At 39.5% G+C, this 23,966-nt stretch overlaps 2 protein-coding genes across 2 annotated transcripts; one reads left to right on the top strand and one right to left on the bottom strand.

Moving 5' to 3' along the window:
* Positions 1-766: 766 nt before the first annotated feature.
* suclg1 (succinate-CoA ligase GDP/ADP-forming subunit alph) lies at positions 767-19,858 on the bottom strand. Its single transcript, XM_086211564.1, has 9 exons — positions 19,648-19,858; positions 17,499-17,599; positions 14,075-14,191; positions 13,634-13,846; positions 12,974-13,031; positions 12,719-12,802; positions 10,590-10,741; positions 5,491-5,679; positions 767-1,315 (listed from the first exon to the last, which is right to left on the bottom strand). Exons 1-9 carry the CDS (start codon positions 19,679-19,681, stop codon positions 1,289-1,291), a joined length of 975 nt encoding a protein of 324 aa, XP_086067690.1. The 5' UTR covers positions 19,682-19,858; the 3' UTR covers positions 767-1,288.
* Positions 19,859-21,247: 1,389 nt separating this feature from the next.
* cisd2 (CDGSH iron sulfur domain 2) lies at positions 21,248-23,483 on the top strand. The gene is made up of 3 exons (XM_086211567.1): positions 21,248-21,459; positions 22,900-23,114; positions 23,297-23,483. The coding sequence occupies exons 1-3, from the start codon at positions 21,357-21,359 to the stop codon at positions 23,384-23,386; spliced, it is 408 nt and encodes a 135-aa protein (XP_086067693.1). The 5' UTR covers positions 21,248-21,356; the 3' UTR covers positions 23,387-23,483.
* Positions 23,484-23,966: the final 483 nt, after the last annotated feature.

Raw genomic sequence — 23,966 nt, forward strand, 5'->3', positions numbered from 1 at the left:
ACTGACTGTGACCTTATCGCCCCTTCATTTTCCTCCTCTAGCTCTAATTTTACCTTGTGTACAGTAATGAGGTGTTAATTTAACCCACAGCTTTTTCATGAAGTTCAACTGTAATTCCGCTACATTTTAACATCTGGCATGACCTCTCACACTTCAAGTTGTGTACATGTGAGCGGCTCGGTCAGGAAGCGCGTTCATGCCACGTCCAAACGGGGGCACAGTGAGAGTTTGTTGACACGCTAACAGGATATCAAGTTAAAATAATGTTATGTTGTGACACTGAATATTTTTGTTACATCATACCAAGTTAAGACAACTTTAACAATGAAAGTTAGAGAAAAATGAATGTTCCCACACAGCTGCCAACATTTGGGAACTCCTGAGAGGTCAACACCAACTGGGTAAGCTGTCATCTGTGAAAGTGCTAATTTATGTGTCTCTTTCTTTATTTTTTTTTTCCCAAGTGAACCAACTGTTAGATGTTCATCTTTTCTTTTCTTTTTGGTTTTAATCCTCTACTAGGGCTTTCAATAATGTGTCATGAAATAGTTGCCACTAAATTATACGTCTTGGCACAAATGCTAGTTTACATGAGAGGCAACACAACTTCAAGGTCCTCGGTGTTGAAAGACACCAGATCTGAACCTGGTTCATCGATTTCATCAGTGTTGGAAACACCGATAAATAAAAGTGATGCTTTATCTCTACCTGATCTATTACCCATGTGAAATGTTATGCTCCTTTCAAAAAAAGAAAAGAAAAAGAATTTGAAGAAATATAGGCTTTATAATAAGTCAGATGTTGGTAAAATGTGAAGGTGTGGACAGTAAAAAAAAAAAAAACCCAGCTGGAACATGATATGAGAAGTACTTCTTATTCTGGTGGACAGCCGTTGGAATGAGTGATGGAATACATCTTACAGCAGAGAGAGAAACAGATCACCAAGGTTACCATGGTTTTTGTCCTTCAGCTGCCAACGTTAAGTGGAGCAAGAAGAAGAAAATAAAACATCTATAAAGCTTTTACACTGTGTATAATGAGTTCTTTAAAATACCAACAAGACACTAGTATTTATTATTTCATTATGTGCAAGGTACAAGTTCATGGCAGAAATTATACAATACAAACACAGCATGTGTGTGCGTTGCAGTTGAAACAATCAGGGATCAGGGTTTTAATGGATACTATGGGCCGTTTCCACATCCCGAATCAGGATGTTCATCTCAGTATCAGGGCGGTTGCGGGGGGTGTGGGTGGGTGGGTTGTTGGTGCGCCTTTCCTGCACAATTTATAACATCTTCCTCTTCTCAAACTCCTACAGAGATGGACAACAAAGAGAGGCACAAGAAAAGATGGTCAGATAGCATGAGGTCAATGATTTATTCATGTAGAATTTACAGCTGTTTTGATCCCGTGTATCAGATCAGCTATTAGAAAAAACAGAGCTGCTTCGGAGAGCCCTTTTTCCTGGAGTGTGTGAAACATGTAGCTCAAACCGTTGTGTGTGTGTGTGTGTGAGACAGAGAGAGAGATAGAGAGTGTGAGAGTGAGCGAGAGAGAGAGAGAGAGAGAGAGTGTGTTCCAGTTGTCAACATTAAAGCTCCTCACGTCCTGTGATTGATAGGGGCTACACACCTGCAAAAAACAAAAACAAGCAAAAAAAAAAAACCCATCTGATTTATGTGAGGTTGCTTTGTTTATCTGCAATGTCCAAACCATGTGACTATAAATGGGAAAGCATTATGTTAGCCATTAAAAAGGATGTAGCCATTTACATATTCAATTTGGAAAATATCACACAAACTGTAGGATGATAGAATATGTCCTTCTCCAAGAATTTTCATTCCACGGGGGGAAGTAACTTAATGCAAATGTCATTTATCAGCTCTACAGAACACATGAGTACTCATGCACATGTTGGCTCATTCCAATGAGCTTCAGAGATACCTGAAGTTATACTGCCACCTGGAGGACGCCATGGATTTGAAACATAACATGCCTGCTGAGGCAACCTCCCCCTCTCTCACCTCTGTGTTTTGGGAAGGATGAAATGAATGAGGAGACATTTTGGTGGGTAAACTGGGGAGTTGTGGCTGATTATTAACAGCTGTTTTAAGGTGTTTGCTTTGCAGATGAGGCAGAGTGAGAGTCAGCGGGGTACAGTGATTAGGGAGAAAGCTTTTAAAGAACAGGACAAAAGAGATGAGTAATGGGATGAAAAGTGTGACAAGAGAAAAGGAGGAGAGGCTTTTATGAGTTGTGGTGGCAGACTACGTACAAAGCAAGAATCATGGTGCCACAGCAGGAGCAGACTTGTTAGTGACAGAGAGAGACAAAAATGATGTTGTGTGAGAGTCACACGACCAACAAGATGAGAATTAAAATTAGAGCTCGTGCTGTAATGTTTTTTAGGCCTGAGAGGGAAAAAAAAAAAGAAGATTCATCTTTTTTGGAGTGTTTTGTCCCGGCTCCCTGGGCCAAGGAGTCCTGGCTGTAGTCCACTTCATGGCTTCCTCATCACATATGGAGCTGTTGACTCCATCATTTACCTCAATTTATGGTAAATGGACTCAATTTTATAGAGCGCTTTTCTACCTTAGCGGCACCCAAAGTGCTTTACAGTGTCATCTCATTCACCCATTCACTCACACACACACACACACACACTGATGGTGGAGGCTGCCATGCAAGGCGCCAACCTGATGGTCAGGCACTTCACCAGCATGTGGGAATCATGCTATTCCCTCCAGTTCTGCTCCCTCCCAGAAACGGAGGAGGTGCTAGTGCAGCATACACACACTCTTATCCAGCTTCCCACCCCTCAGACGCAGCCAACTGAGTCTGTGCAAACGTTCAACCAAGCTAGAGGCAAAAGGAGCCCGATTCCTCTACAAAACATCCATTCATGAATATTTGCGTTCACATTTAGTCTCAGTTATTCCATATTCATGTGCTCCAAGTTGTGATTCGTGAGCATCTTCCTTTGACGTGTTACATAATCTTTCAGTACATATAGTTAAAGGTGAAAGTAAACCATGACGAGTTGTAATAGTACAAGCTTTCACATGCTCTGCACTGTTGTCAGAGTTTTTAAGTCTTAGACGGCTTTCCAGAATGGTGTGCATGCAAGTTTCACTCATATTATGTGGATCTTGTGATTATGCATTTCAGATATTTTGTAAACAAGCTAAAAGGTCATAATCATTCTGCCGTGGATATGAATTGAGTTTTTAGATTAAGTTGGATAAAGGTAAAGTTAGTCAGCTCAGTTTTGTCCAAACCTTGCTTATTTAGTCTGAATATATGCTTTACACGTAACAGCTGGCACGATATGAATGCGGCATGAATAAATGATTGTCTTAGCCAGTGTAATTTGTAAAAGTGGGGGAAAAAGGAGAAAACAACAGTCAAGAGTTTGTTTTATTCTTCACCAGGCATGTTCTGTATTAGACTCCCACCTGCTGTATGAATAAAATCAAAGATGAAAGTATAAACACACGAGAAAATATGAAGCAAGAGTGCAGGTGCTCTTCACAGCATGTTGTACTGCATTTTCAGCTCTCTTCATAATATCTGCGTATGCAGAGTACTGCAATATGAATCGTATTATTTTGCAATGGATCTGTATTTGATGAGATCTTGTTAACCTCATGTGTTGTGGTACATCTTTTATCGGGAGTTCATTGCCAATATCCAGCCCTGGCCTGAGTATAGCATGCACGGAGTTCTTTGACTGAGGCAGTATATAGTACATAATATATGAGTACGCAGTAAAATATAGGAAATACTGCTTGGACCTTCCGTGTTTCTCAATCAAATTCTCCAATTTCTTGGAAATCAAAATGAACAGGGACGGCGGTGGTAACACAAATAAGCTGGGACCTGTTTACTGCACGTCTGAGCTGCTGATGTGTGTCTGTATTAATTGTGGCGATGAACAGTGCGCAAGGACGTGCTCATGTGACTTTGAGGACCAAAACATCTCAAGTAGTCCTTGTTGACGTGACAAACACGCCGGTCGTATTCCATCAGATCTATCATTTTAACTGACGACGCATCCAAAAATAACATATGTTCCAACATGCTGTGTTCTGCATTTATTATCAAGGACGGATACATCAAATATCCAGCTCGTTTGATTCCAAAGCATATTTTATCTTAAAACAAACAAAAAGACTTCAACTGCAGCGATATGCGTATTTATTGAGCTCTGCTAAAGTCGATTATGAGTCAATGATTTCATTAGAAACAGGTTTCCAGCGTCCGCCTCTGGCAGAACTCCCCCAGCAGAGCAAATCTCTGCTTCTTTTGACTGCTATTACTTGGATTACAGAGGTCCGTCGGTTTAACAGAGATGCATGGACACAATGTGCAGCAAAATGAGCGACCGCATAGCACGTTTTTCATCATTACGCACAATGATTATGAATTAAACTTTGGGGGGGGGAAAAACCATGTGTAAAATCTATATCCGTGTGCAGTAGTGCCAGCAGTGGTAATGAAAGTATAAGATGATGAATGGCTGTAATACATGCTTTCACTTTTTATACATCTTGTTAACAGTGGCTCCCTGGAGATAAACTGAAATAAAGAGGCAGCGGCGCCAACCCCGCCGCTGTCAACATGTGTTAATTAATTTCTGCCCTTCTTTACGGCATATTAAAAGTTCAATCTCAAACTTGCTGCTCCCAGAAAATATTTTAATTCCCGTTTCCAGTGAGCGGTCTCATATTTTACAGATGATGGAAGATGATCAGCTGTTTCTGAAGCTTCCTCCAAAAAGCGCATTCTTCACGTGTTATTACACTGTAATTATATTCCCTCTTCACCAGGCCCAAAGTAGCTTGTTTACTCAGATAAATGTAAGGTAAAAAAAATAAATAATACACAATACAAAATTCTACATTTTTGTCAAAGATCAGCATGTACAGAGGCGGATGTGAGCCATTTAGATTTGTCTATTTATAATTCATCAATGACATTTTAGTGGTACGCAAGAATAACTTAGAAGTATCAAGACATTAATGTCTTGACAAATACTGGAGACTGTCGGGAAAAGAGACGGACACAACTTCAAACTGATGAATGAGGTGAAAACAAAATAAATGTTTTTTTCTGGACTCTAAAAAAAATACAATTGTTGCTTTTAAAACCTCTAGAATTAAAAGCGCTAAGAGGCCTTTTCCAGCTGTATTTGTACCATTGCATGATTCTGGAAAACGTAGATGCTTCTTCCTATACAGGGGTGTTTGCTACACAAACGCTGTTAACATACGAATGGAACGTTACCATAAGATGTGTGTTACTGGTTGAAACAGTGCATTTCAAATGATAAATTATGTCCAGGCTCGGTCCCACAAAGATCTATAATTTGAATACACTGTCCTCCTTATCATCTTGGTACCCTGACAAGACATCATATCACATCATCATGATTACTATTCTTTTAGCCATTGAATATAATATCTGCTTCCAGGGGGAAAGACTCACCTTGAACATTGTGCTACCCAGCTGGGCAGGAGACATGCTGACTACTACTCCAGCTGACTGCAGGGCTGCAATCTTCTCTTTGGCACCTCCTTTCCCGCCAGCAATGATGGCGCCGGCGTGGCCCATTCTACGCCCGGGAGGAGCGGTTAGTCCCGCAATGAAGGACACCACAGGTTTGGAATTAGCACCCTGGACACAGCGGCGAAGAGGAAAGAAAAGGCTCAGAATAAAATGAGGTGAAAAAGGAGATTTGGCTTAAAGGTGAAGTGCGAAGTGCTGGGAAAATGGACAAAATGTTGAGAGAATGGAGAGCAAAAACAGTGAGGAGGTGAACATAAATAGAAAGGATTTGTTTTCTGCACCTGCATTTTATTCATTCATTAGAAATTAAACACCCCATGTCCTCCCATTACAAACCCCGATGATAAGGAGCTTGTCGAACCAGCCATCTCTGTCTCAGCCAGCATTATTAAAACAAAGGGTCAATCAAGCCATTTAATTGCATGGGTTGGTGTATGACCAGATAGGGGCTGAGGCTCCTGCCATTTCGTATCATTTCATTTCTGAGATGGTAATTAGTCATGCAGACACTGATTAGCTCAGCGCCTGTCTGTGCTGCTTGCTCATTGATGGATGTTACGTTCAACAGTTAAGATAATTTCCAAGGTGAAGAGAGCTAATATTTCATCTTCAGCAATAACATCATAACTAGCAAGGGGGGACCGGAGTGTGTGCATGTGTGCGCACGCACAGCAGCTAATATTTCATACTTAAGAATAACAACATTATTTTAGAGGACGGCCTTCTGCGCACATACACACATTTAGTACTGGGCTTTCAACGAGGCAGATGGCAGAGCGAATGTGGCATGTTCAACAGCCAAAGAAATACAGCGAGGTCCTTCAAAGACACACAGACACGCACGCACACACACACACACACACACGCACGCACGCACGCACAATTTTGTGTCCAAGTTCAACCCTGACACACTGGTGGGAATTAGATGGCAGCCCCTAATACAAACCACAAATGACTTGATTATTAGAGTAGCAAGACATGCGTATATCTGCCAGAGAGTGTTGTGGACCTTGGCTGCACACAAACACCACTAATTAGATATTAGACAAGAAATATCACTTGAAAGTGCTTTAAATATAGAGAGCATCTGTTCCATACTCCGTTGAAAAATACTCCTCCTTTTTATTACTCCGAATTCAAATGGCATTCGAAATAAACACAGTACCTTTATGTGCATCAAGTCTTAAATCTAATGGAAGGGACTTAATTGCTCTATTAATCCCTGCCTCCTCGATACTAAGTGTTACCAATGCATCCAGAAAGACAAGGCATACTCCTCTCCCTTTACCCATCTTTTGTCTTCAGCTGTTAGCAGGTCAGATATATTACCTTCATTAAGAGACCGAAAGGCTAGTACCTCCCACCTCTGGGTGCAAACAAGACTAGGTTCTATTAACACTAACTATCCTGCTTTAAGGTGAGGAGTACCAGCTTAAAAAGCCAAACTAATGAATAGAACCGGCCGGTCTGCATATCCTCCAGCAGGTTTGTAACCCCAGTCTTCCTCAGACTGCAACCTGCATTGCTATGCAGTGTTGTTCCCACAGAATTACAAAGGGTTTAGATAAGCTCAACAGAGACAAGCTGGGTTAAAAGTCAAGAGGCTGAAATAGAAAAAAAAAAAAAATGAAAAAAAAAATCAGTAAACCTCCATGGAAGCTATGGAGCAAAATACCCCCCTACCTACTTGATATGCATGAAGCAAATTGTAACGTGCTTATTCTGTGTAAAACCCATTTCTGACTTCTGAAATCCTGTGAAACCCCAGCAATGATGGGCAGACCTTTGATACAGGTGACTTTTAAGACCATATTATGCTGGGAAGCATCGCAGACACTGATGGAGACTGAATCTTGGAACATGTTCTGCATCATAAAATCTACTAGCGGAACCTAGGGGCAAGCATGAGCTTGTTCTCCTGGATTTTACAGAATTAAAGAGTCGATAGATAAACAGTCTGCAGTAACTCAATTGTTAACAAGGATGAATTCTGAGATCGATATAATTTTTCATCTTTTGTTCGATGTGTCTTTCTCCGGTTGGTATTCAATATATTTAATGTTGCACAGCACAAATAAATCATGACTGGAGACGCTTATTTCTACTGATACACAACGTGCCCCTGTGTGGCAGAATCCGTCTACGCAAACATGAAAAACACCGTCTTAAAAAGACCTTGGAAAAAAACACACAAACAAAAAAAAAAAACCCAACAACTTCCAGTTTGAAAGATGAGAGCTGTGGTCACAAACAAAATCACAATTTTCTACCGGCGTTTCGGTGATTTCGGTTGACAGGGTGAAGTCTTTGCGGTTCTGTCACTCGTTAGCCAGGGAGTTGTTGAACAAGGTGATTTGGCAATTTTGTCAAAATTTGCTTGGGATTGTGAAGTCTGACAAACAGAATGTTGCATCTTTGTCAGAATTCATTCCTTGAGCCTGATATTGGTTTCATGTGAATTGTTTATTTTTGCCCAAAACATCATTTACTAAATCGAGACACATATAGCAGCTAATATTTATTCTGATGGCTAACATGAAGCAGAGCTGATTTAAAAATACATGAGAGCCCATCAAAAACCCTCCACACAATTGATGACTAAAGTCATAGTCGATAAGAAAGTCTCAGCAACTACAAGTCAACTTATAACGCTCACCTTCATAAACAATAATTAAACTACATGTTTTGCTGCCTCAAACGTTATCTTCAGCAGTGTTTTACTGTGCATGACAACGCAACAATGTAGAAATTCAAAATCAAGACGTTTTGTGCTCAACATGATCGAAGTTTTGCTTTGAAGAAGCTCCCTCTGCATACTGTCTGAAACCTGCCACCTAAGTCGAGTTGCTGTTAGTCAAGAAAAGTTAGAGTTAGCTGGTTAAGTATCTATTGATTGCCAAGTTATTCATAATTCCAAAAAAAAAACAAAAAACAGGCATCACTGGAAGATTCTGTTTCTCCGTGGTCAAACCTCCAGCTCTTAGGTGGGAAAAGCTCGTCAGGATGGATCATTTCTTGTCTGCGCTCTGCCTGAATCCTGTTCTGTGTATCCACATCATGTGCATGCATGGTGCTATATGCCAAGTTACAGAGAATAATCGTTATGTTATACTTGATCATCAACTTCCACAGTTGATGAGAAGGGTGTGTGTGTGCGCGCGTGTGTGTGTGTGGGGGGGGGGCTGCTTTAGGACTGACTATACTGTTGTCAGCGTGTTTGTGTTGGTAAAAATAGAGCGCGGCTTTGCCGATCAATGCTCTCTACACAGCTATATAATGAAATAAGATTTTACATTTTTTTAATAGAAAAAAATAAAATGAATGAAAAGAGAAAATCAATTTTAAGCATTCAAATTGATATTGTTGTTGGCTGCCATCAATAAATCAATGTATAGGGAACACTGTATGAGAATCCTGCTGTCGCAGAGGAAACGGAAGATAAAAATGAATGCGAATATCATACTGAGTCGCAATAAATTAACAAAATATTCAGTCTAGTTGTTAGTTGTTCTGGTAGCTCAGAGGCAATACTGCTGTTGTTAAAAGGTGAGTTGTGCACTTGTAAAGTTAACATTTTAAAGGCTGATTATTGATGGATTTGTAATTTCTCTAATGCAGTTTTTAAATTTCACTTATAAAATTCATCCTTAGCCCTAAAAATTTAACCATCAGATGCCGCAAAACATATATTTAAATACTGAAATAAATATCATAAACACACATCCCTTATTGCCTGATTGCCTGAACCAACTACAAAATATCTAGTGAGCCCGTAACAATAATGTTTTGTTGCATCAAACATTTTGTTTTAGCAGCATTTCATCATGCATGAGTACGCAACATGCCGATGGATTTCTGGAAGCTTGAAATAATTTCACAGGTAACATTATCAAAGGTTTTTATTTGTTTAAGATCGGTGTGCAAATTGCCAAAATCTTCTTAGTTTGTCAGACAGCTGAGACTCTACCCTCAAGATTAGGTTGGCAGTATTTTTTAATCTTTATTTTGAGAGAGCTGGATGAGCTGGTAGTGTGTTTCACATTAATATAAAATTCACAGTTGGGAGCTGCCCTCGGTTAGAGTGTTGGTGACTTGAATTCAAATGCATTCAAATCAAGAAAAGTTCAGTTTGCAGCAAACTAGAAACGTTCTCTCCGAAGTTCTGTTTGAGCTTTCTTTGTACTGTTCTTAATTATTAAAAAAATTCAAGTCTGAGCACATGATTTCCTGTTAAGATGTTCTACACAACTGACTTTCAACAGAAGATCTTGCAGCTTACTCTCACACTCTGCTGGGCTTTTTCATGCCCGTGTTTCATTTGAACTGTGGCGTACTGACAACACTTGGGGTGACGAGGTGTGCGGGGCGATGTTTGTACTTTATTTGTCAAGAGAGGGGGAGAGGAAGAGAGGGAGAGAGAGAAAAAGAAAGAGAGAGAGAGAAGTTATTCTCCTGAGACGCCAGCGAGAGATTTGCATGCATTAGAGCAGCTGAGGGCAAATCAAATCCATTTCTCAGCTTGAGAGCTCCATAGGCACACACATACACACTTTAAAATTAAAAAGAAGTCATCTGCAAGGAGCAAAATGCAAGTACAGGTCTGCTAAAGTTAAAAATGTCAATTACAGGTTCTTAGCCACTTGGGTGCACAAGCAAATCGTCACCTTACTGCTTCTTTATCACACACGGGCATCACAGACGCTGACTGCTGATTTCTAAAACATGCCCTATGAATCATTCATTCATCCCATCTGTCTCTCTTTATCTTTATCGTGTAAATCACAGAGACATTCCCAAAGACGCCTGAGGCTGTAATCAAAAAGAAAGCTCACTTTTGGGGTCCACCTTGTTCTCAACTCCTGACGTGTTCACTACATCTGACAGATTTGAACAGTGTGACTATGTTAATTCAGAGGAGGAGGATTATTTTATATCTGGAGAGTTTGAAACTCTAGAGTTGCGGATGTTTCAAGGAGAGGGAAGTCTAATAATGGGTGTCCAGTGTGTCATGTCCTTACAGAGTTGTGCTGTTTGAGGTACTCTGCTGCGTTCTCCTCTGCATTGCCTCCGATTTCTCCGATAAGGATGATGCCCTCTGTCTTAGGATCCTGCAGGAACACCTCCAGACAGTCTATGAAGTTTGTACCGTTGAATGGATCCCCGCCAATACCTTGCAGAAGACAAAGCAAACAATCGCTGTGTGCCCAAAACTCTCCCAGGAACACTCCTGTGAATATTTGAGGATCACATTGTTGTTCAGCCTGAGAGTGGAATATAAATCAGCTGAAACCAACTTCGGATCATCACAACAGCACTCAAATCTTCCATAGCTGTTCATCGGGGATGCCGAATCCATTTGGCACACTGAATTGTTTCATGTGAGCAAATGAAATGTTACTAGATGGGTTTATTCTCAGCATTTTCATGTATTCTCTGTCTCAATAGTATTCATGTAATCCAACCATGCTGCCTTGTACATCTGTAGCAACAGTGACCTCCACAACTGATAGGAATCCTGACTTTTATACTCTCCATGAGATTTAGTGGAAATGTTCTTTTAATAGTGGGCGAAGTGGCTCAGAGGAAGAGTTGCCGTCTAGCAACCAAGGGTTGCTGGTTTGATCCTCACTTCCCCCGGTGACTATGTCAAAGTGTCCTTGAGCAAGACACTGAACCCCTAATTGCTCCTGATGGCCCTGCGATGGACTGGCGACCCGTCCAGAGTGAACCCCGCCTCTCACCCAATGTCAGCTGAGATAGGCTCCAGACCAGCCACGACCCTTAATGGATAAGTGGTATAGAAAATGGATGTATGGATGTTATATAATATATTAATTTTTTTATTGGAAAAAAATAATTATCTTTGAATTGATATATTATTTATTTATTAGTAATCAAGTGTTTTTCTGAAAAACAAAAAACACAATGAAGCTTTTTTTTTTTTCGCTGGTGTTGCACATGCTTTTATAACATCTCTAACACTAAGTTCATTTTTGGCCAGCAAAACCCCAAAGACATGTTAGAAATCTGCAAAACTCTGAAGACTTGAGAAGAACTGTAAAAAAGGGCGACACTTGTGTGTGGGAGGCTTCTCATAATTTTAGTTAATACTTTAAACTCTATAACACAATAAAATGTTAAAAGGAAACGTACCATTATTCCTGCAATGGATTTACAGTTCCAGTTGTTTATCCTGAATATGAAACCTGTAAATACAGTTGTAAACCCAATTGTAATTTCTAGCCAAATTAATGGATGCCGTGTCATATTGCCCTTTTTACACGTACTGCAAAAAATACGATTTTTTTGATACAGGTTTACATGTTTATGGCACCACTTATAGACGCAACCGTCTTGTCCAAATATGGTCACCTAGTTCAGTGTTTCCTTTCATACACAAGATAAACCACTGAGAGATTAGATCTCATAAAAAAAAAAACAGAGGACAAATCAAACGTCACAAAAATTTGAATTCATACCATTAAAAAGTTAACACCAAGAAAAAAATATTTTTTTCATGAATGATACATTTATACATGAATAGTAATCAAAGAAACCATATTACCAGCACACGGGGGACTGTGATATTTAAAATTGTATTATCTGTAATTTGCTGTAGCCCCGAGGTCATACTAACTCAGAGTTAAAAAGTCAGTAGCAGAACTACCAATAAACCCCCTTAGTGAACTCTGCAATATTTAATGTAGTAGCAGCACTGGCTTTATGAAGTCTGGCTAGAGGATACTTCATAATTAAAATGTCTCAATAATAATGAAGCCAAGTTGTATTTCAGCTAATTCGGGTTTCCAGTATCAACATAAGAGAATTTTCACACTAAGTAAAACAGAGACTATCAAATAGGCTTTAAAATGAGACTGACAATGAGGAGAATGTACAGACCTACTGAAGTGATTCATTTGTGAGATTAATTTCTCAAAACATAGGTACTTTTTAATTGAAAAACATTAGCATGCAAAAACTTTGTGTGAAAAGTGAAACTGGAGAAGATACCTGAAGGTCAAGGAAGATGTTCATGTAGGGTTTCACATCAAGGGCATGGAGCTGAATAAATGATGACCTTTTCTGAGAGCTGTGACTCTGTGCGCTAAATCTTAATTCAATATGCCACAGGTCACTGGGAGCTTACCCACGCAGAGTGACTGGCCCAGACCAACTTGTGTTGTTTGGTGAACGGCTTCATATGTCAAGGTCCCCGATCTGGACACAATGCCTGAAGGAGAAACGCACCTAAATATTTCATGAGGTCACTTTTGCAAAACCGTGATACAAAGATGCAAATGCAGATCTCAAATGGGTTTCAGGTCATATTCAAGATTGAAATTAAATCATCAGCATCAATAATTTCTAGAAAAAATACTAGCAATAATTTGGGATATCTTACCAATCCTGCCTTTCTTGTGAATGTGACCTGGCATGATTCCAATCTTGCACTCCCCAGGCTACAAGTGAAAGATGGAACATTTATTATGGCTACAAAAAACACATAGGGTATCCTGTATTGAACTTCTACTTTCTTGATATCAATGAAAATGCTATTGACACAAGTCCGTCTTGTTTGAGTGCTGGGTCCAATTCAGTTTATTTGAGAAAAACCAAAGTCGTTTGAGACCTACTTGATATCCATTTATTGTAGGGCACAACTGTAAGCACAGTACATTCGTTTTTCTTAATGCATTCAGCTTTCAAGTGAATCTGAGAGCTTGTGCTGCACGAATCGTAAACTAGAGGGTAAGTTTTGAATAAAAAGAAAGGTGTGAAGCTAAAATCTAGAAACTGTTGAATTAGTCATGCAAATGGACCTGCATCTTTTTTTAATAATGGACAAAAAAAACAACAACAAACTAACAGAAACAACAAATAAATCATAGTCCTGTAAGCATTAGCAGGACTGCATACTCTTCACTGGCTAAAACCGCAACAGAAAATAATGTATTAAATTGGATTTACAGTCGATCCCACGAGAGGATTTGTTCTTTCAGCTCTCTCCCCCGCTAACACAAAAATCATCAAAGTATCCATGTCAGTGTGTGTGTGTGCTTACATTGATGACTCCTGGGCAGTTGGGGCCGATGAGGCAGGTGTTGCTCTGGCGGAGGAGCTTGTGTTTCACTTTCACCATGTCCTGCTGGGGGATGCCCTCCGTGATGCACACCACCAGGGGAATTTCTGCGTCAATGGCCTCGATGATGGCCGCCGCAGCGAATGGAGGGGGCACATAGATCACAGTGGCGTCGGCCCCTGTGCCCTCCTTTGCCTGAGGAGGGAATAAACACATTGGTGTATTGAAAATGGAAATTGTAAAGTTATGAAATACTGCCACCTAATGTTTCTTTACAAGCATCAGTCCTTTCCAGGATATTTGCAGTAAACCTGTCAGATCCCCTCCCCATGTTTCAGTTCTCCCCGTAAATGTATTTTACATTCACCTGAGGAGATTCAAATAAATAAAATAAGGGACACATGGATAAGAAGTTGTACCCACCTCCTTGACTGAATTGAAGACTGGCAGGCCAAGATGAGTCTTACCACCCTTGCCAGGGGAAACACCTCCAACTAACTGCGAGCCATAGTCAAGAGCCTGTTGACTGTGAAATGTTCCCTGTGTGGTGAGAGAGAGGTCAGCGTGTGCTTGAGTGTGTAAAGAAACTGGATACAATTACTTCTACGGCGTCAACCTTAAGATATAGTTCAAGACATAGAGGGGAAAAACAACAACAGGAAATGTGCCGACACCCAGGATCAATCACCCAGGCTGGGTGAGGGGCATAAAGACAGACATGAGACAGAGTTTGTCTGGGGGATGGAGGTAAAATAAATATATTCAATGAGAAGGAAATGAAATTTTCTTCTATATAATCATGTGAGCTTACTTTAATCTCCTACCCAAACAGTTGCAAAACAAATCAAATCAAAGAGGCTTGGGTGCTGTTCGACACAGCCTCGAATACACTTCCCAAGATAGATATTCAATATATGTCTTTCACATGCTGTCACTCCATGGGGTCTTAAGGTACCCTTCCCCTCTCTGCTTTTAGGGCCAGATTAAGCACCTTGAAATCCCCGGGCTTCTGCTAGTAAGCAGTAGGTGTATCACGCACACACCAACATATTGTTCTCTAAGCCCCCAAACCCAACATTATTCCTTCAATAGATTATTTCCCAGCCACATTTGCTGTTATTCACTTGATCAAGTTTCAAGTTGCAGTAATTCAGTGTTTAAAACTCCCTGGATTCTTGTACGGAAATTTGTTTACACAGAACATGTTAACGTCATATTGGTGCATACCCGTGCAATTATATGAGCACGGAAAAAAAAAATATTTTTTTTTTAAAGGAATCAAGAAATGAAGAAATGCTGCAAAAAAACTGTATGTATTTCTGTAAAACTCTTCTTCTTTGATTATTCCTATTTACATAACTTAGGAAAAGCACCGTGTCTGTAAAAATAGGACTGCAAAAATGTTGTACTTTTTTAATTTCTAGTTAAAGATTGATTATCAGTCATTTGTGTGCAGTTTGATAACAAAGCAAATAGACTCATGATATGTTTATTATATCACAATAGGACTTTTTCACCAAACTGGGCCGTATTCGTACATGTTGAAAAGCATGACCCAAGTCAGTGTAATATTACATGAGCTATTACACGCGATTCATTATTAAACTTACACTCTGATGCAGGGCCCCTCTTTGAGACATGAGATACAAACACAGGAGCCACCAACTTGATCTTCCCTGTCTGTCCTGTATTTTGCCCATTAAAACAAATGCACCTGATTATATTATGAAAAAAGAATTGTTAGTGAACACAACCTCGGACCTTCAGGGGCCTTGAAGTGGAGTTGCACACTTTGCCCCATTGATAATCCGGCCATGGGTGCTTACGCAAAGGTGATAAAACGCACAATAGTTTCACTCTGTTGCTTGTTGAATTTACTACATTCAGTTGGCACAAGCCTTGCGCAAACCATTCAAATTATAATTCAGAGCAGATAAGCAGAGCTGAATTAGCCATAAAATGACACGAGATATTGAGAATATTTCAATCTGATGGAATCATGAAGATAGAAAGAGGCAGCATAAGAATCAGGGGTTTGAATTGTTCAGTCAGGGGAAACCAATGAAAAACACATTTTCAACGAAGGCTTGGTAGCTTATACTGACAAAAAATACAGAATAATGATTTTCTAACCTTACAGCCACTTCAGGTGAATAATACGAAAACTGTCTGTTAAGAGGTTTATAAGTAATGCCAAGACAGTGATTTAGTTTATCTCCGCCAACTGGTCGGATTAGCTGTTCATAGTGTGCTGTATTTGGTACAAATATCAGCACGAGGTTCCATTTATACTGAAAATAAACCATATGAAGCCCACGATAACACTAAAGGGACTAGAAAGTATTTTGGAAAGTAAAATCCAGCGAGTGAATCTCATTTGTATGTTCCCAGTGCAAATTAGTGCATCAAAGCAGACGAAATTGATTTTCAGCTGAACAAATCCCATCAGTCAGTAGTCTGTTAATTATCACTGGAGATGCTGAAACAATGTAGATAAAGGGTCATAACTAAAAGCGTAAATTAATGAGTTCAATGTTAAAATTATAACTAGCTTATTAAGAGGAATTAGAAGTTGTGAATCAGCAGTTTTTCCCACAGTTGTAATATACTCCTTCACCCTGCTAACTGTGCTGTTTTTGCCAGTCATTATTATCGCAAATGTTGGGACAATAAATTTGAAAAATGGCTTGCTTATCAAGCCAGAAGACGCGACAATGTGAACTCAATAGCACTTGCTTCATTTCTCATCCTTTTCTAATTACCCGGAGTGTTCAATGGAACTATATTTAACAACCTTTTATTATGTTGAAGAGAAAGTGGAAGATGAAAAATGGAATGAGCGCAAGGACAAAAGGAGGGGATATAAATCTGTTAAGGCCACGTTTCTGGACTGTTGAACACACTTGCCAAGATTTTTTTATTCTCCTTGGCTGCACATGGTTCAAAGTGAATCACCTCAGATTTTCAAGTTACTATCATTGACTAAAACACGGTCTGAGGTTAGGCACGGTGGAAGATGTTGAGGTATCTAAAAGTGGCTGACATAAAAGCGAAACCACATTTATTAACAGGGCTTTAAGGATAAGAAACAATAACACCAACACAACAGTGCATGATTAACTCAATCAAGGACAAGTCGTATTCAAGCAGCTCAGAGTTTCAATGGCAATGTCCAATCCTCAAAATTCACTTCCGTTTACAACAGGGGGTTTTCAAAACCTTAAAGCACCCAAATTAATTGATTTGTGGCAAGTTCCTGGATCCTGGATGGATCATTCTTATGTTTTTGATCCCACAGGCACTCAACAATAGCACTGAGGATGCCTGGTATGTCTGATATTAACATCCCAAGGCATTTACTTATTAAACTCAAGAAAAAGCAGGAAAAGAGTACAACTGCAGTATTTTTGACCATAACAAATACATTTAGGCTGTTGTAATTGATGTCGTTTTATCAACTGATGAAAAAAAAAAAAAAACGATGGAAGAACTGGATGTCCTTGCACTTCACTGACACCGTTTGGAGACTCCCTGGTCTAATTCAAACTGTTTTAACTAACATTGGAAAAACTGTGATTCATTAATAAGACATGGATTTAGTTTGTAAAAGGAGCACTGCAAATAACCAAAGGAGAGCAGCAATATACACGAAATCTCCTCAACTTTTCTTTGACACATTTTATAAAATATTATAAATTTGTGTCAAAACTGATATATGATATTATTTATACACATATTTACTGATTATGCTTTTTAAAATATTATTCCTTCACTTCACAAACCTAAAAAAAACAAACAACCGCAGTAGAAAATATTCTGTTGATGGGAAAAAGTTTGTGGTACAAACCTGTTTCCCCGTGAAACCTTGGCAGATGACCTTGGTGTTCTTGTTGATGTAAAGGTTCTTTCTTGTTCCAGTATAACAGTGTCTGACTCCACTTTGCTGCACTGAAAGGAGAAATACAGAAGGAAGCAAAATAAGGAGAGCTTAGCTGTGTCTTCTTTGAGTGACAAACACTGCGAAAAGCCTTCAGTTTTGGTTTCACAGTAATGGTAGTTTTTTGCATTAAATTTCAGTTTCCCTGAAAAAAATAATGCTGTGATTTTTTTTTCCTTCCTGACATCTGTATCAAGCAAGCAATTTCTGTTACACGTACATCTGGAAAATAGGATTTGTAAGCTTGAGCATCTCCGTAGCAACATTTGATTTACAACTGATTGTAACGGCATTTGGCCATATTGCTCTTTTGATATTTCAATATATTATGCAGTCATAAGTAGTCAAAAATGATTTGGAGGTATTTACTCTATCAAAAGGCAAAGCTCAGAGTTTTCTTTTTCACACTGAATCCTGAGATCAAACTCGCCTCACTACTCACTTTTCCACCAAGAATCTTTTTTTTCTGCAACTATATATTCAATATCGTTCATCCGCACTTAAATTGTTTTTCCACACGCTACACAGTATGACTATGAAGATGCAACAACATAATTAAATCTTGTCGAGGACAAATACTGACTTAACTACATAGCACCTGCATGAATTCAACACATCTTAGATATGAAGAGAGGATCACAAAAGAATAATTGTGCACTCTTGACACTCAACAGAGAAATGCATTGACAACAATTAATTATTAACAGACTACTAGTGTTAGCAGAGTCCATTGTAGGGTTGACCACACACACACCACATTGTCATGCATGTCTGCAACTGTTGGCATGTCTAACAATTTTTACTTGAGCTATCTGCACATTTACCCTATGGTTAAGTTCAGGACTGCAGCTCTCAGTTACTCTGTTTCCAGCAGCTGAAGACAACTGTTCTCAAATCTCAGGCTTAAGACATAATGAGTGAAGAGCCGGACACATTCAGATCAAAGTGCAATTAAGGAGGCCCACTCCTGTATTTCACTCCTGAGAATAACTGATAAGTCAATGACAGGGGTGTTGAATGACATATGTTACTCTACAGGTTTTCTAACAATGTATTGCACAATGCATGACCCTGTTTCTAAAACTCTCTTACCACTCTTATGATAAGAGGGTTTAATTAGTTTAAATCATGGCCTTTCCTGTGACCAAATGCACACCTTCAGTTACTGTCAGTTTTATTTACTTGTACTGTATGGATATGCACATTAAAACGGTTGAATGTACTGAACAATGTTAACTACTCTTGGGCTGTGCTTTAACAGACAGTGGTACGGAGAAACATTGCAAAGCTTGAAGTTCAGAACTAAGAATTTAAGAAACAAATAAAAGATGTTTTGCATTAACAATTATACAGGATTGATTAGTTATTTGCTCTCCTATATTGCTGACATGTGGGACACCAGGACCAGGGCAAGTAAGGACAGGCATAAACAGACCAACTACTTCCACAGTGACTGAACTTTGCTCTTCAGCCCCTCATTCACACAACATATCACTAACTCTGTACAAAGTTCAAGTACCAACTTAATGTCAGAAAAAGTGACAGTTCGTAAACCAAATTTGTTTCTAGATATAACTACTCTCTTGCAACAGCAAAGTCTGAAGCACACTAAGTATGAAGCATACTGAGTGAATGAAATGCTAATGTAGTTATCTCCAAACACTATTGACTGAAAATCAGCAACTCAAACAAAATAAGTTGACCAAACTGACTGGAGATCATACATTTAGTCCAGAGATTTAACGAGGTCTAATTTCAACAGTTGTTCTGGCCTGTAAGGCAGGCAGAAGGTTAAAGATAGGTTAATGCTGGACATTAGCACGCAGCTAGCCAGTTAGCTGAGTGGCTAACTGTCAGTGAGTTCTACAACGGGTGGCTAAATATTGAGGCTCACTAGCCGGATAGCGTGCTAACTGACAGACAACCCTGGGGAACTCTGTTAGCCTGTTCGAGACAGGATAAACTCGCACTTTTCAGCTAATGTGACAATGACAATACATTTCTACGCAAACTGCACGGCTCAATATTTTGGTTAACACTGATGTTTTAAAATACTTACAAAGCAGCTTGGCAAACAACCTGCTGTGTGACATCTTCGGTCATTCACCAATGACACTGGAGGGAGGACCTGAAAAAAAGGATTGTAGCTGCCCACAAATATCCCTGAAACACCCGAGACACACACAGCAGTAATTGTGGTATTTATTTTCCAGTGACTGCCCTCCTTTTTCCCTTGAGCTTTGACCGTAATGGGCCAACAGGAAAGACACGTACACATGAAGCTTATTTTCAGGCACGAAATAGGAATCTTCAATTTGCAAGGATTTATGGGTACTGTAGTTCTTTAGGGCTAAATATTCGTCAGTACTGCTGGGTGCATCAAATTCAAAGGCATTTTCCAATAAACGTCATCCTCATTCGTCTTACTGAATCGAATTCTTTAGAATTTCTTTTGATATAAGATAGGAGATTTATGTTCATAAGTCATAACTGAAGCAGGGTGGCACATCTCAAAGTAGTGTGAAGACATTTTATAATTATGAAAACATTGAAATCCCAGACCACACCTGTTCCTTTTAATTTTTCATATAGCAACACTTGATTATTATTTACTGTCACTTTACGAAAAGTATATGTCCGTGGCTACAAACACCCTCAAGCCCTAGCATCCATCTTCTTTGGAGAGGGTAATATTAAGAAAATGCTGACAGTGTAAGTGATTTTTAGAATATAACAATATCTTTATAAAATACCACTCAACCCCATTAGGTTTTGACTGAGATACTTGGGATACCATGTTGTATATTCACACTCTGGAATTCAAGGGCCTGGAGTGAGAAATATGATATGAAGCTATATGTAGCCTATAGGTCCCTTTTTACAGCATCCATTTTGACTTGTCATAGCAGGGTCAAGAGCACAGGTGAAAGACTGATTAGTTAAGGTCATATTCTAACTAGTGTGTTATTTCAGAAAGAAATCATGAATACGGGGGTCCTGACCTGCCGAGTCATGATTAGCGAACGTTATTTGTTCAACCTCTGCTAAAGTGAACGGTGTACCACTTTCAAAATTTGAACACTGGACGAATAGATCCAGACTGGTTTAAAATATAGCTGTGTTTGCTGTACCCTCCTAGAGTGGAAGTGATAGAATGTTTCCACATGAATCACACCAGTCAAATGGAACATCGGTCGACTGGGAATACGTCACAAACTTACTTCAGAGGTTGTGGATAATGGAAAGTTTGGTTGCTTTGTTAACAGTCAACAACAGAAGGAGTGAGAACTGAACCGCATTTTAGTCATTGCTTTTCATGAATGAATTAAATCAATACGTTTGAATTACAAATAATCAAAGTGCAATACGTGTAGTGCATATTTTTGTATCAATTCAAGCTGTCCGTATCAAAACTCTTCCTCCAGGTATCCAGTAGTCTGGTACTCGTTCTTTTTACTGACAAGAGTTAGAATTGAAGTTGACGAGAACCGTGAAGCAGGCAGAAACCACCGCCTTCAAACTGTTCTCCAATCAGAAGCCACCAACTCCTTTAAGGCTGATTGGTTCCGCACAGTGACGTCGCAGGGTACGAGTCTTTACGTGTATTCACGAAAAGCAATACGTATTTTCTTAGTGTTTTTCAACTTTCATTGGAGGAGTTTACGTTACCGGTGACAGCCTCTGCTCAGAAACTAGCGCAATGACATAAACGAAGCTCAGGAACTATCCAAGTCAAACACAGAAACCTGCCGCTCTCAGCTGTTCAAGATGGTTTTAGAAACAATTTCAAGGATAATAAAAATTCAGCTTCCAGCATACCTCAAGAGACTTCCGCTTCCGGAGACTATCGGCGGGTTTGCAAGGTTAACAGGTAATACATAGCAGCTGGGTTGCACTTCTGTTTGTCCTGTGTGAGATGACTTGTGAAGTCTGATCGAGGACACTTGGAGCTTCACCTCCTGTTAGCATGCAGCTCACAGCTGAGCAGTGAAAGTCAGCGTCCTAGATGTCTCCCTGTCGCTCACACACACACACACACACAGGTTTTCATCGTTTTATTTCGTAGCCCAGCGGTACCATTAACTAACTGAGTGATGCAGGCTAAAAATCAGTTGTACCCTCAGACTCTTTTCCTCGTAAGTCACTCGCTACCCTCTGCACTGTAAATGAATACCCAGTGAATGAGAGCGATTAGAAATATGATACTGTATTTTCCTTTAGCGTGGCAAGCTTCCTTTTGAGTTTGTCATCTTATCAAGTGATGCTAAATAATATGTAGGCCTCAGCTAGAGGAGGCATAAATGGTTGTTTCTGTCCTTAGTAGGCCCTGACTGCTTGTTCGCATCCAAATAACAGGATAATTTACCTCTGCTGGACTTTATCATGACCGGATGTCAATGCTCCCTCACACATTGCGTCCCTTCTACCTGTTGGACTCAGAACAGATGGGCTGATTGATGAGATAGCTGATTTGTAATTCTTAAATAAGAGTTCAGGAAATACTGGAATCATTTTACAAAATAAAATGTACTGGTATAGAGTAAGACATAAGTGGGGTGTCAGTGGTTTAGAGTACTGAAGTGAAAGTCCATCTTGACAGTGATCAACCACTTCAGCTTGACCTTTGACCAACTGCCCAAAAATATCCTCCAAAAAACTGCAAAAGCTGAGCTGGCCGTGCATAGAAACAACACCTTACTTTTTTTTACTCATTAATAATAATAATAATGAAAAATAAAATAAAAACATGGATTAAACACACAGGCTGCAAGACTTACATTGGTGAATGTGAAAAGGTTTACTCTGGGCTGTTCATGTCGATGTTTTCAGGTTTACTGTAAATGAGAGTAGGCGTGTCAACTGAATTTTGATTTGTCCGTTTTTTAAGGTCCCAGGAGCTTATATAACAGTTAAATAGTCCTGGTGGACTGTCGGATGGGTATTCCCAAAGCACTTGCCTGGCTTTTGTGTGGTATTTGCCCTGGCAGCTACTGCAGGGAGATAAAATTCAGAAGCTATCAAGCCCAATAACCATAAATGCAATACTTCTTCTGATACCAATAATACTAGAACATGAATGCGGATTAGAGGCAAACTACCAGATGTAATGGTACCCTGCTCTCACCTCTCTGGTGCAGGTGTAGCCAAAGTCTGACCTCTCTAAACCTCTATATATTTACATATTTGTAAATTTTGTTTAGCCACTGGTGGTGTAAAATGTCAGCATTTCCCTTGTGCATATGCAGCACCATCCTGTCTCGTCATGTATGGTCGTGCCCTTCACCTTTTGTCTGTGGTAACGGGTTTGTAGTTTCCGAGTGGCTCCGGTTGCTGCCTCTCCTGGGTATTTTGGCTTTGCTGGGTTACCTGACCATTCGCCCATTCCTGCCCAAGAAGAAGAAACAGCGAGACTGCCTCATTAACCTAAAGATACAGAAAGAGAACCCCAAAGTTGTCAATGAAATAGACATCGAGGACCTGAACAGTGCAAATGTGTGCTACTGTCGCTGCTGGCGCTCTAAAACTGTAAGTTGACTCGTTCATCTTTATGAGTTTATCTGTCCTTTTGATGTTTTTTATTGTAGAAACTGCAGTGAATTTTCCTTCTTGCCATCTACTCTTTTTTTTGTCTTACTTTACAACAAGTAAAATTTGAGTGCTTCTGGAGCTTGCTGATCAGCTAATATTAAGTTGTTTCCTGTTTTTAGTTTCCTGTCTGTGACAAGTCCCACTTAAAGCACAACGAGCTAACTGGAGACAACGTGGGACCGCTCATACTCAAAAAGAAAATACTATAATCTACCATTTTCCTCTCAACTCTCCCATGTCTGTAGTTGGCATCTCTTAAAACTTTCTAGTCTAGTTATTTGTTTTGTTTTGGGTTTTTTTTTTTTTTTTACAATATCTTGTAAATGTGGAGTTTTTAACTGGACCTTATCTGGTGACACACAATTATAGTTTCATCATGTAAAAATGGTGGTACAGTGAGGAAGGTATTGCTATTTTTGTGGCCTTTAATTTTGCAATTATTTGGCAGCAGTTTACTTGTGATTTGGAGCCTTTTATGCATCTTTAAATTTCATTCTTTTTTGGGATCTTACGTCACCGGGACCACTTTGAGGGGAAACACTTGAAATACTCAGTTACTTTATCATGACTTTCAATTATATAAATTCATAAGGGGAGAAAAGGGCAGTACTGTACGCCTTCATTTTGGATAATAATACAGAATTACTTCAGCCTTTCCTGTGCTTCTGTACGCCAAATGTCCACGTTATCCACATTTTCAGGAGGTTTAATGTTCTTTTCTAAGTTATTGTGTGTATGTTGGAGACTATCATTTTACAGATTCATTTTATTCAAGGCCTTCAATATTAT

Source organism: Aulostomus chinensis, chromosome 8, assembly GCF_037954235.1.
Source record: "Aulostomus chinensis isolate RoL2024-O1b breed Wild chromosome 8, RoL_Achi_v1.0, whole genome shotgun sequence".
NCBI lineage: Eukaryota > Metazoa > Chordata > Actinopteri > Syngnathiformes > Aulostomidae > Aulostomus > Aulostomus chinensis.

Coding starts and splice junctions, on each gene's coding strand:
- cisd2 (XM_086211567.1), top strand. CDS start 21,357: ATGGTTTTAGAAACAATTTCAAGGATAATAAAAATTCAGCTTCCAGCA. Junction 21,460..22,899: donor CGGGTTTGCAAGGTTAACAG/GTAATACATAGC, acceptor ACGGGTTTGTAG/TTTCCGAGTGGCTCCGGTTG. Junction 23,115..23,296: donor GCTGCTGGCGCTCTAAAACT/GTAAGTTGACTC, acceptor TCCTGTTTTTAG/TTTCCTGTCTGTGACAAGTC.
- suclg1 (XM_086211564.1), bottom strand. CDS start 19,681: ATGTCACACAGCAGGTTGTTTGCCAAGCTGCTTT. Junction 12,803..12,973: donor TCACAAGAAAGGCAGGATTG/GTAAGATATCCC, acceptor TTTCTCCTTCAG/GCATTGTGTCCAGATCGGGG. Junction 10,742..12,718: donor GGGCCAGTCACTCTGCGTGG/GTAAGCTCCCAG, acceptor GTCTTCTGCAAG/GTATTGGCGGGGATCCATTC.